The 13,391-nt window shown below is 35.3% G+C and overlaps 1 protein-coding gene across 2 annotated transcripts in view; it reads right to left on the bottom strand.

Annotated features, from left to right (window-relative positions):
- Nucleotides 1-330: 330 nt before the first annotated feature.
- ELO3 (radical SAM domain-containing protein / GCN5-related N-acetyltransferase (GNAT) family protein) overlaps nt 331-13,391 on the bottom strand; it is an 85,737-nt gene continuing 72,676 nt past the window's right edge. For both annotated transcript variants that reach the window (XM_089822697.1, XM_089822698.1), the window contains one exon: nt 331-833. In XM_089822697.1, the coding sequence (XP_089678823.1) occupies nt 675-833 (159 nt within the window). In that variant the 3' untranslated portion in view covers nt 331-674. The remainder of the gene's footprint in view (nt 834-13,391) is intronic.

Raw genomic sequence — 13,391 nt, 5'->3', positions numbered from 1 at the left:
TTCAATAAAGAAACAGATATTTATGTTGACAAAGGTGGAGAGTAGCATCCCCTCTTGATAGCATTTTGCATATAAAAAACTTGCTCGTGTTGGGATATTAATAGTTGGATTCTCAAACAAGTAGGCTTGCGCTTCGTGTGACAATAATTATTACTCTTTTATCTTTCTTAATCTCTTAGCTCTAATATTTGAAATTGAATTCTGTCAACACAATTCGGTGTATAGGTGGTGAATAAATTGCACATGAATGTTTAAAGATAACCCTGCAGAACCAATTGGAAATCAACCTCAAATTTAAACATTAGAATTTTGGGAAAAAAACAACATAAATAATGTCAAATCTGCTCTTTATCAAAAAAAAATCGTCCCGATCATTAACAATACAAAATGAAAATTTAAAATGACAGGGATTAACCAGACATATTACAAGAGATTTAAGCAACAAAAGACTCCCAGAACTACAAACCTACATTTTGTAACTTTCTTGATATATTTACAACTTGCAGCCCAGCAAATTATTGCTGGTTCCTAGTACTGTAAGTGGTCATGAGCTCGATTGGTAGACAGCAAGCCAAAATGATCAAAAGCACACATAGAGCTCCATGCCTGATCATAGTAGATTGCTCCTAACAAATTGTAACTGAAAATATGATACAGATTGAATCCCTGAATTATTAATTCAGACATTTTACCATGTATGGGCCTTCAAGCTCGTAACCAAGCTTTCGATAATAATGTCTTGTGCCTACCCCAGATATCACAGCTAGTTTTGTTGATCTATGCTCTTTCCGTGAAATCCTTTCAGCTTCTTCCATAAGAAGTGTCCCATAACCCTGATCAAAGTTCCAAAGCAAAAGGATTTAATATAAAATATTTATATGATGTTTCAAGTATATAAACCAAAAGGCAATACAAGATGAATGGTAAACTCAATAGATGTAAAAAGGTCAGTTAACCATTATATGTAACCAAAACACTCCGTTGGCAGGAACCACAAAATGAAGCATAAAATATCCACCGGTCCTATCATCCTTCCTTGTAGCAATTTAATGAGAAGATTGCTCATTTAGTGTCCAAACTTCTTGCTTATACTCCTACTCAAAGCAATTTATTACATATTAATTTCTTTTTTCCATTCCTTCCTTCGGAATACCAAGAATATCATATATGCACTTTCACTGAACCAGGTATCTTATACATTTACTGAGAGTTGAACAGAGATATAAACATTCTCCATTAAATAATCAACATTGCATACCTGATAACAGCAATCATGTTGGGTAAATTAATAAATTTAGAATAACAACAGTACACAAAGTAAGGCCTTATGAATGAACAGTTTCAGGAAATGGCAGGAAATGAAATTTAGGATTTCAGAAAATTGTAAAGATCACACCATAAACTTTGATGCGGGGAACCACAATAAATTTTCTCTTCAAAAGCTTCTGCTCAGTGCCCCTGCAACCCATTTTCTTGAAGAGCTTACCACTCAATGCTCTTGTAATGCATTGTCCTTGAACAGCATAATTTTGGATTGTTTTAATTTAAGGGATTTGCACAGCTGTCAATGGATTTTTTAATGGCTTCTCTTGTTACAATAATATTAATTACTAGTCCTGACTGTATTATTAATATTACCAGTTGCATTTATCTGTAAAAAGTGATCATTTCTAGCTTCACGTTAATGAAAACAACACATGCCTTAGTTTTTAGCATATATAAAGTGTCTACTGCATATCATTGGTTACATTTATTTAGTGGTGATATTTGCAGTTTACTATTTATGGTAATAACTGCTAGTAGCTACTAATGATATTGTCTTGTGTTTCAAAAAGAATGGGTAGCTGATTTCATTTATTATATGATGCTATTTGGTATTCTCAGCTCAATTCGCGTTCTTAACTTTTGAGACTGCAAATGCATATAACTTTTATTAAAAGTTTCTAATGTATAATAAACTAAAAACAAACCCAGACCCACAATATCTTGCCGTATCAGCATCCTGAACACAAACAGGTATATTATCCCTTAAAGTTTAGCCATCTTTTTTTGGCAACAAATGCCTTCTTAGGGACTGCCAAAAGCTGCCCAGGCTCATCTCAGGTAAAGGTTTGGACATGGGCTAGAAATTTCAAAATCAAAAAATATCTGCAGTTGATTCCCAAGCGCAAATATTATGGACAAAAAGGAATTATATTAAATATTAGATGGCCTTCAATTGTTGTATCCACTTTATGTTGCCAGTGGATGCCTTGCTGGGGGCTGCCAAGCCTTGGTCCAGAAATGCCTAGATAAGGTCCAGATCCTAACTAACAACATGAGAATGGGAAAACGCCTCCACTTGATTCTCAAACCTAACCTAGACCGAAAAAAGATTTCGATGACAATAGATAGATAGCATTTGGCAATAGGTATATGATGTTTGATTGCATGAGTGACACCAGTCCTCATCTTGGGTAATTTGTTCGTGAAGAAAACAAAAAATCTTTTCACATTAAGAATGGGAATGCAAAAGATAGGTTTAGACTTCACAACTGCTACCATATCAATCTCCAGAGACTTTGACACACAGAAAAGGATTCAGTACGCACTTCAATTTTTTATTAAACTCTAGTTGACAGCACAGAACCAACATGTCTCTGAAATCTCACATACTAGCATTTGACAATAGAAGTTTTTGATAATGGGAAAAACAGATTTCAGAGGGACCTAAAACCCTTTACATCATAATACATTAAGATATAGCAATCAGTTCCAGAACAGAGAAGTGCTGAAAAAACCAATATATCAGCAGGCCAGTAAAGACCAGCAGAAAATAAAACCTAAAGAGAAACACCAGAAACAACAGAAAATAACAAAACACAGCAGAACCAGACACAAAATTAGACCAGCTCCTTGATGGTGCTAGCCAACCTCGTCCCCAAGCTCGATCATCCTGTGAGCCACTTTATCCAGGTCCTCAAAATCATCCACTTGGGCTGTAACGGCCAGCTTTCTCTTGCTGGCTCGGTTCTCTTGCCTGGTCCCAACAGCTCTTCCTACTCCTTATCAGCATCAATAATGACTGCCCTCTTTTCATTAATTCCCTCCATCTTGCTGATCAAGGTATTTGTATTCACTGCTGAGGATCTCATTCATAATTTTGAGGCTATGCTCAAGAATCTTTTTCCAAGTAGCCTTCATCTTTTCCACTCTAGAAACAATGGCATCCAACTTCTTCTCCAGCACTCTTCTCAAAGTCTCTTCCACTTCCACAGAATCTACAATTAGCTTTTTCTCATGGGTGGTCCATAGAGGGTCCTTATTATGATTGCCATCTCCTAGTTCCACCTTATTCTGCAGCTCCTTGTACTTGGCTGAAAGAGCTCTGTGCATGAGGTTCAAGCCCTTAATTTCATGAAACACCCATCTATTCACCCAGAAAGCATTAAGAGAGAGGGCTTTGGCAGTTTGAAGAACGTCCAAAGGAGACTGTCCTGAATTCAGTAAACCGTAAATCTGCCAAGACTTCATTAGGCATATCCTCCACTTCATCCCCAGACAGTGGTGGCGAAACAGGGACATCATGAACCATATTGCTGGTGAAGTTCTGTAACAGAGGGATATTAATTTTGTTCCCCAAGCCAGCCCTCTGACTAGCAGTATTATCATCAGGGTCCTTTTCAGTATTAGCTTCATCGTCAGTAATAATCACAACTGAAGAGCCAATGCAAATCTCTCCAGGACCACTCCTCTTTTGCATTGCAAATTTCTTTCCACTGTGTGCCCCCACAATAGTCTCCTTTCCGTGTCTTTTGGTAGAATTCTGGGTCGGGCCAACCACTGGGGACCCGCCAACAGGGTTTTCATCATCATTGTCTTCTGTATGATTTCCTTCATCCCCGTGAAAAAGAAGCTTCCTAGGAGTGTGCTTAGGGATTTTCTTCACTTCCTTCTTCTGAGGTAACTCATCCTCACTATCTTCAATGTGATCTCCTTCATCTACCTCTAAGACTTTTTCTTTGTAGAAACTTTCCTCCTAACCATAGGCTTCTTTTTACTCTTAGAACCCTCCTCAGTTTCCACATACTCCAGGTCACCATCCTCCTCAGATTCAGAATGAATAGAGTCCCTTCCTTCACACTCTTCCTCAATCCTAACTCTAGAATTCTCCTTGATTTTTGCTCTTAGACGATTATACAGAATAAGTACTAACCCCTGATGAACACCTTCCTAGGGTACTTTTTGAGATAATAGATACTCAATTTCAAGGAGGATAGCAGATAAAAAAGGAAATAAATACAATCCTAGTACTGAAGTGATTAAGAAACATAAAATCGTAGGTATGAAGGCGAGTATACCTACCATTGACAGTTATAAACTCCACGATAGTTCTAAGCATCTGCTCCCAAAAGGGCTTGAGCTGCTTGTGGTCGTAGCAGGTCTTGTCGCCCTCCCACTCCTCCTCAGTCTTAGGAATTTGATGAACGCTTTCTCTGCTAACTTCCTGTCATTGAAAAACTTAAGCCTTGCAGAGAAGAGCCCAGTTGCTTCAGCTACAACATCTTCATTTATAATGAATTTCTTTCCTTGGATACAAATGGCTCCATTATCCCAATCATCAACAAAGATTTGTCACATTCATATCATGCCCATGCAATTTCTCCACGAACAGGACCACAACTCCTTTATCTAGTTTTCTCCAAACTTCTAAATCCCAATGAATATGCTCACATGTGGTAGGTTTGACTCTGAAGGTCAACGCCCATTGAGTTGTCTTTCCAATTATTCAGTTGCAGAAGCCAAATGAGAATTATGGCAAGCCCAAAACTTTTAAACTTCAACTTCACCCAAAATCCTGTTGATGTTGTAGCCTCAGTCAGATTGAATTGATCTAGAATTGATTCTCTATGGTTATTGGTTAAAACTTAAACATTATTGCATTTGATTAATCGTCAATTTTATATATATAGTTGTTTTGTTTTTTATAGGTAAAAGGCCATAAGGCCCCAGATTGTGTTTAGATTAAGAAAACCATCTCAATTGAGCACCAAAGATTAGAGATGGTTCGGTATCCTTGCTGTAGTCCTTACATAAATATCTTAGATAAATTTAACCCATTAGCACCTGTTTTTTTTATTTCCAATATATATATATATATATATATAGTTGTTAATAACATCTAATGGAAATTAAATAAATAACCAATATTGATTAACATAGAAGAAACATGTCTCTTCTACTCCTATATATATGCATTCGGATCTCGGAGAACACATAGTGCCATTACATTTGCAGAGATCTTATAGTCACTAACATGGTATGAGAGCCAGATTGCAAATGTAACAAAGAAAAGGTTTAAGCCCATAGACTACCTTGGATTTAGAAATAGAACTAAGCAATCAATCTGCAAATGATGGATATGAATGATTTTCTCAGCCCTGCTGGAGTTTGATGATACACAAGAGACTTGCCTTTGGAGTGAGTGATTCAATTTAATAAGTCTTAAAGAGAGACGAACAATCTGAGGTTCAGGAGACAATCAGCTATATCGGTCTATGTTAGGTTACCAAATTGTCTCGATCTAATCATCAGACATTGAATTAAAATATCCACCAATCAGGTCATTGTTAGAAATAGGAATTACTAAGAGGGGGGGTGAATTAGTAATTTACAAACTTTAGTCGCCAACTGGATATTATTTATTACTTTGAACCATACATAAGAAAGTAAACAAGTAATGCTGAATAGTAACAATAACCATGCACAAAGACAACTCATAACACCATATTTTGTTAACTAGGGAAACCTTGGCCAAGGGAAAACCCCGTGGGGATGATACCCACTAGATAATATATTAATATATATGTTCCTTGTTAGAGGATGGACCCTGTTAGGAGTCAATGAGAAAATTCAGTATAGAGAGTCCCTATTAGGAGTTGTAGTACAGTAGATGCAAGAAGAGCTCACTGCCCAAACAAGTAATTAGTCTTCTGGCATATAGGTTATGTAACTTCTTTCTTGACTGATCTCTAATCTTCAGCTTGATCTCGGATAACAAAATCAGGTTCTCAAAACTTCACATATATCATTTCATAGAAGTTCGCTTGTTATTTATTACAATACAATTGCTCAACACAACACTTACACACTTGAATTTGCAAGATGTTCTTTGCATAAATACCATGCCTTTTCACAAATTGCTGCTAGGTCGGCTAAGACCATAATATACTTTTCCATCTTAGAGTAAACATCTAGGATGTCGGCCCTAATTGGTCAAGTAATTATTTTGTAAACAAAATAATTCCTTTACCTTTAATTCCACTATTCTATTTCACTGGTAAAACATGAATATCTCTTTTCCGTACAGTCTGTACTAATTTACGAGGTTATACACATCATCATCAACATGTATACTATCTCCATCTAACTTCGCTAATCATAATATGATGTCAATAACGAGTTACATATAAAACAATAAACTGCTGTAAACCAATTTCATACTAAGACAATTTTTTAGGTACCAAAAGCTAAGTATCTTTATTTCCGAAGTTTTCTACAAGCATGTACATTATTTGTTGCCATAAATGACAACAATTACATCTTCATTAGCCAATTGTCAACAGTAATAACAATCGATCCAGGAAAAACAACTTCCATCTACAATGATCAATATAAACACAAACACAAAAATAGCTGCTAGTCAAAGCAACAATCGAATACAGTAATGGATTACAAATGGCAGCAACAAAGAAAATAGTTTGGGATTTGCGACCTGCAACCAGATCTCAGGTTTGGGGTATAACAAGATGACGTGGAGTATGAAAAGGCAAATGACATGGAAGATATATGGAAGACCAATAGACAGCGACGTTCAGGTGATGACATCAATGGATAGTTGGACTGAAAGGAATTTAGAAGTAATATTCATATTAAATGTGGTCACCACTTAACCCCCAGGTAGAACGTAAAAAGAGAATAAGAAAAGTTAAATGGCAGCCCTTCCTATCGGCACGACCCATGTGCTAACTACCAAATGTTTGAGAGGAAATATCAAAAGGACAAGTTATTACATTATAAAGAGCGGTGACAAAACATAGTGGCTAAGTAATTGCTTTAGAAGAAATAGTTGTAATAAAATTAAATATTTATTTAATATATTATTATTAAAATTGAAAATAAATTATTTAGAAATATGAGTAGAAATAAATAGTTATATTAGAATATAACAAATCTTTCAATTGTCGTGTTGGGTAAGTTTTTTCTTTATAGCAAATTGAATAATATTTTTATATCAGATTTAGTAATGTATGCTATGACTCAAATGAATCAATACCTAAAAAATTCCCAAGCATATATTATATGATATTTATATTTTATTATATTTCTTAATAACAAATTGAATAATATTTTTATATAAGATTTAGTAATGTATGATGACTTAAATGAATATGAAAAATACTAAAAACAAAGTTATATTCCTATTACTTTGACATTAATAGAAAGTAGATGCATATAACAAATCATTTAGTTATCATTATAATGTAAAATTATGTTATAATCTAATTTTTAAATCAATAATAGTTATATTAAATCTAGCTATATTATAATATAACAAAAATTAATAGTATGTACCATCTATTGGTGCTAAAATTCAAAATAAATAAATAATATTAAATACAAGAAAAAAATTTATTATCACAATCTCCAAAATTAAGGCTAAAAAAATTAGTTCAAAAGAATATAAGGGTAAATATAAATGATGTAAGCAAAAAAGACCTTAATAATTCATAAATCTGCATATAAGACTCTAATTCTTTCAACCAATTAAAACCTAGGAAATTAATATATATAAATCATAAAGTTAGAAAATTAGCATGTAGTCTTTAACAAATACAATATTATATAAAAACATCAAATACAATGAATTCTAATTGATACACAAGAACTCATTTAATAACCAATCAACAAGGGATCCATCAAGTGACACAATAGTACTTAGCCTAAGGCAAGTACTAATAAAGGAGAGGAGAGAAAGTTTACCCAATGGGTAATAAAATCTAAGGACAATTAGTCACTTTGTCATAGCATACTATTGCTCTAAAGGGAGAATGAATGAGGACTTTGGAATGTAAAAAAAAAAGCAACAAATTTTGCAAAGGGAAATTGAGCTTAGTGGAAGAAGTTGTCAAAAGGATGCAACATTTTACAATCTGAGATAAGTATTTTTTAAGTACAATTTCTAAGTATCGTATTCCTAATAAATCAAAACTCTCTTATTTGTATTTCTATACGTACTATAAGAGCTATTTGCCTTGATCTTTCCAAGAATATTATTGCAAGAAAAGGAAAATTGATGTTTAGAGGGAGTCTTTGACACATCCATTCAAAGGAGCAAATAGAGGATATGTTTCAATTGATTCTTTGAAGATCTTGATCATATCAAAATCAAAGAGAGTTTGACTTCATACAAACTTTTGGTGTCATGCATGTGATTGAATGATTTAATGGGCCTACCCCCTGTGTACATCATGAGGAAGTGACAACTTCCAAATGATTATCACTTGTATCTATAATAGTTATTGAAAGGTGAAGATCTTTCAATAACTTAACCTTCTATTGTGATAGACATTTTATGATGTCTAAAATAGATCATAAAAGATTGTAAATTTGTATGGTGGATTAAACTTCCTTAAATAGACCATGGCCTTCTATTGTGATGGACATCTTTTGGTGTCTAAACAAATCAGGATAGATGATAACTTGCATGGTGGATTAAGTTCTTTAAACAGACCATGGCCTTCTATTGTGATGGACATCTTATGGTGTCTAAGCAGATCACGATAAATGATAACTTGCATGGTGGATTAAATTCCTTAAACACACCATAGCTGTTCATACGGTGAGCATTATTGAGAATGCATGTACGCATATCTTGTGAGCATTTTGTGTAATTGGTGAATGTTATGCAATTCGATGTTCAAAAGGTCATTACCCATGGTAATTGGTGAATATCTTGCAACTTGACATTTAGGAGGCCATTACGCAAAGAGTATTTGGTGAATTTCATATGACTTGACATTCAGGAGGATATTCTTATATTACAGTGACATAATATTTAGTCATGTGTTTATCCTCCCTAGCTAAGAGGGAGTGTTGATGTTGTAGCTTTAGTCGGATTGAATTGATCTAGAGTCGATTCTCTATGGTTATTGGTTAAACATTATTGCATTTGATTAATCGTCAATTAGACATGTATGTATGTATGCATATGTGTGTGTGTGTGTGTGTGTGTGTGTGTGTGTATATATAGTTGTTACTAATGTCTAACGGAAATTAACTTCAAATAATCAATATTGATTAACATAGAGACATGTCTCATGAAGAGACATGTCTCTTCTACTCCCATAAATATGCATTCGGATCTACACTTCGAAAACACATAAAAACACATAGTGCTATTACATTTGCAGAGATCTTATAGTTACAAACAAATCCGTGCGAGTTGTAATTAGTAATAATTGCACAAATAAGCTTTATAGCATCATGGCCATTATTGATTCCAATGAGCTGGCATGGCACATGCATTTTGGGGAAAAGATTGTCCTCGCCTTCCATTTAATCTATTGAGGGATATCAAGCTTATCATGTCGTAATTAAATTCACCCTCCCCTTCCCATTTTCTTTTATCATTGTTTTTCACAGCTAAGTCAGCTATGCCATCTACCACCCCATTATATTCACAATATATATATATGGGAGAATAATTTTTAAAACTTTTCCATACATCAAATTGCTTCTCTACGATGTTGGACTAAATATCTTTTTATATTCCTAGTATCACCTTCTAAACAAACATTATCAATCTTCATACCTTCATCTATTTTGCAAGCTTTAGCCCTTGACAAGCCCCCATTGCCTCTGCATGGTGATTTGTCTAAATTTCCAAGGAGAGTGACACCGTGGAAATAACAATGCCATACTCATTTCTAACCACTCCCCCACACCTAGCTGATCCAAGGATTCCCTTGGCCACCTCATCAAGATTAATTTTCACCCAACCATTCGAAGCATAAAGCCAAGTGTGACCATCTCTATGCTTGTGATCAGATTTTCCATGAACAAATATATCAAGCTTGAAATCCCATCTCTAGAAAATCTCAATTTCATTTTCACTAACTTGAGCAAAAGGTTTCAAATTTAATTTTGGCAAAAAGTGATTCAGGTTCGCGGAGATAGTTTTAGCGATTCTCAAAGCAACCATGAGGGGTCCAAGCAACAAGTGAGTAGTTGACTCTTTATCTTGCACACAAAGAAAGCCTCTATTTGGGATCATGATACCTCTTTTACAAAGATTATCATTGGTGAGAGTTCTATTCTGAATTAACATTCAGTTAAAAATGTTAAATTTTGGGATGAGGACATTCCCCTCCATCTCTATCATTTGATAATTGAAAAGCAAAGGCAACTGAAAAAATTCCATTGGAAATCCCCTTCTAGACAATTGAGTCAAAAATACCATGCCCGAGGATGAGCCCAAAGAGAAATTTATCAAGAGGCTCTAATCTACTATCCATCGAGGCAATGGCAGCCCATTGCTGGCTAATCTAGTAATCAGAGACATGACAGCCAAATCTTGTTTGACATAAATCAATCAAATCTTTGAACTCCTTTGAGGATAGAAGAGAGCTGTCCTATATTCACTTATCCTCCCAAAATAGGACCTTCCTTCCACTCCAAATTTTCCACTTTATTCCTTTGTCAATTATCTCTTTGACTTTTTGAACATTGCTCCATATAAATGAACCATTACTGACCTGTTTAGAATTGATGAAATCAATAATGCTGATAAGTACTTACCCTTCCATATCTTGTTCCATTCCTTGGGAGAATCATAGAAAACACACCAAACTTACTTAGCCAAGAGGGCCTTATTGAATGTTTTGATATTTCTTATATTGAAGGCTCTGTTAGGAAAACAACGGTGCGGAAACGCTTTCCAAATGCCAAATTATAGGGAAATAAGCAACAACAAATTTAAAACAAAGATGAGCAAGCAAATAAATTATCAAACATATCAGATGCAAGACATAGAGAAAACAAAGTTTAACATGGGAAACCCTTCCGGAAAAAAAAACCCACCACCACAAAAACCCGAGCAACTTTGTATTCTAGTAACAAGTTACATACAAAACTCTAACTTTTCATAGGCTCAGATTGCCTTTACAATCAACCTGATTTCCAACATTCTCTCTTCTTTACAAATCTTGCAGCCATTAATACATCTTGCAAATTCGTTAAACAATTCAGTAAAGAAACAGTTACCTTACAAAACCGTCTACCATCCCCTCATTGACGCAAACATTTCAGTCACCCAATTGCTTGAGTCACTCTAGACTCCTTCACTAATACTCGACCAGATGACCATACGGACTTCACCATACTCATCAAAATTACTCATCATATTAAAATTGGAAAACCCAGTCATAGCATGGTGTTTCATCGTATCGTACCTCACACTATTGTACGGTGTCATTATTTCAATCATGTTTTCAAATTGTCGCATGGTGAGCAAAACACCGTACTTCGTCATCTTAACAATCTCCCACTTGATGAAGTACGAAATCACACAAGACGGCTAACAAGAGTGAGGGGCTTTAAGCCCCACAGAGCTTGTGCACATTTGAGCTTAGTTGTGTTCATTAGCTTTGTTAATGCATCTGCAACATTCTCCTGAGTGTCAAGCTTTTCTAGATTTACCTTTCCATCTTCAACCATGTCATGAACGAAATAATATTATACATTAATGTGTTTTATCCTGGCATGGAAAGTAGGATTCTTCGCCAAACATATTGCACTCCAACTGTCACAAAAAATTGTAATTCTCCCTACATCATAGCCAACATCATAACACAAGCACTTAAGCCAAATTGCTTCCTAAGATGCACGAGTAGATGCCATATACTATGCCTCAGTTGTTGACAATGTAGTTACAATTTGTTGTTTCCTCATGCAACTAATAGCACCACCATTCGCCATGAATACATATCCACTGGTGGATCTCCTCCTGTCAATGTCCCCAGCCCAATCTGCGTCAACATAACCTTGAATGCTACCCGAACTATTAGATCCCACTGAGTTACCTTGATAACATATCACGTACTGTAGCATACCCTTCAAATATCGCAAAACTCTTTTCACAGCATCCCAATGTGACTTGCCCAGATTCGCCATAAATCAACTCAATACTTCCACCGCTTGCGCAATGTCTGGGTCATACTGACCATTGCATACATGAAGCTTCTAACAACACTTGCATAAGGTACCTGCTTCATGTCTTCAATCTCATTAGGAGATTTTGGACTATCATTGACCAACAGCTTCATTTCATGTAACACTGGAACTACATATTGCTTGCAATCAATCATATTAAACCGCTCCAGAACATTGGTAATATATTTTCTCTGGCTGAGCCAAAGCTTTCTACCAAACCTATCCCTTTTGATTTCCATACCCAAAATAAATTTTGCCGACCCTAAATTTTTCATTTCAAACTTTGGGGACAACTAAGATTTTAATTCTGAAATCATTTCCTTTCTATTCCCTATAAACAACATATCGTCTACATATAGAGCAATAATAAGTATCTAATCACCTTCAACTTTATAATATACACAGTGATCCGATTTAGATCTCGTAAAACCCAAAGACAAAACATATGTATCATACTTTTGGTACCACATTATAGATGACTATTTCAAACCGTACAGAGAATTTTTCAATTTACATACCAGATGCTCTTTACCTTTTCTTGCAAAGTACTCTGCTTGGGACATGTATATCTCTTCTTCAAGATCACCATGAAGAAAAGTCATCGTCAGAGCCATCTGCTCAATTTCAAAGTCATGTGTTGCTGCAAATGACAACAAAAATTTGATAGATGTTAGCTTAGCTATAGGAGAATATATTTCTCCATAATCAATCCCTTCTTTCTAAGAATACCCCTTCGCAACCAATCTTGCCTTGTACTTGTCAATCCTTCCGTCTAGACTGTACTTCTTAAACACAAATTTACATCCCACGGGCTTTCTACCGTTAGGCAAGGGTACTAGATCCCAAGTTTCGTTCTTCTCCAAAGATTTCATTTCATCCTTCATGGCTGACAACCAAGAATCTGAATCTGACATATTAATTGCTTCTTTGGCAATCCTAAGCTCATCAACATCCATAAACAAAGCATAGGTACAATTAACATTCAACATAGAATAAGTAAACCTCTTTCGTGAATAACCGTACCTATCAGGTTGCTACCTCTCCCGAGTAGATCTCCTCACTTCCTGTGGCGAAACTTCTTGAAGTTCAACATGAGGTTCACGATCATGCTCTTCTTCACTTGTATGATTGCTCGAGCT

Source organism: Cupressus sempervirens, chromosome 3 (genome assembly GCF_028749045.1).
Source record: "Cupressus sempervirens isolate cs-2001-9-10 chromosome 3, ASM2874904v1, whole genome shotgun sequence".
Taxonomy (NCBI): domain Eukaryota; kingdom Viridiplantae; phylum Streptophyta; class Pinopsida; order Cupressales; family Cupressaceae; genus Cupressus; species Cupressus sempervirens.
This window is presented reverse-complemented; position numbering and strand designations above follow the sequence as displayed.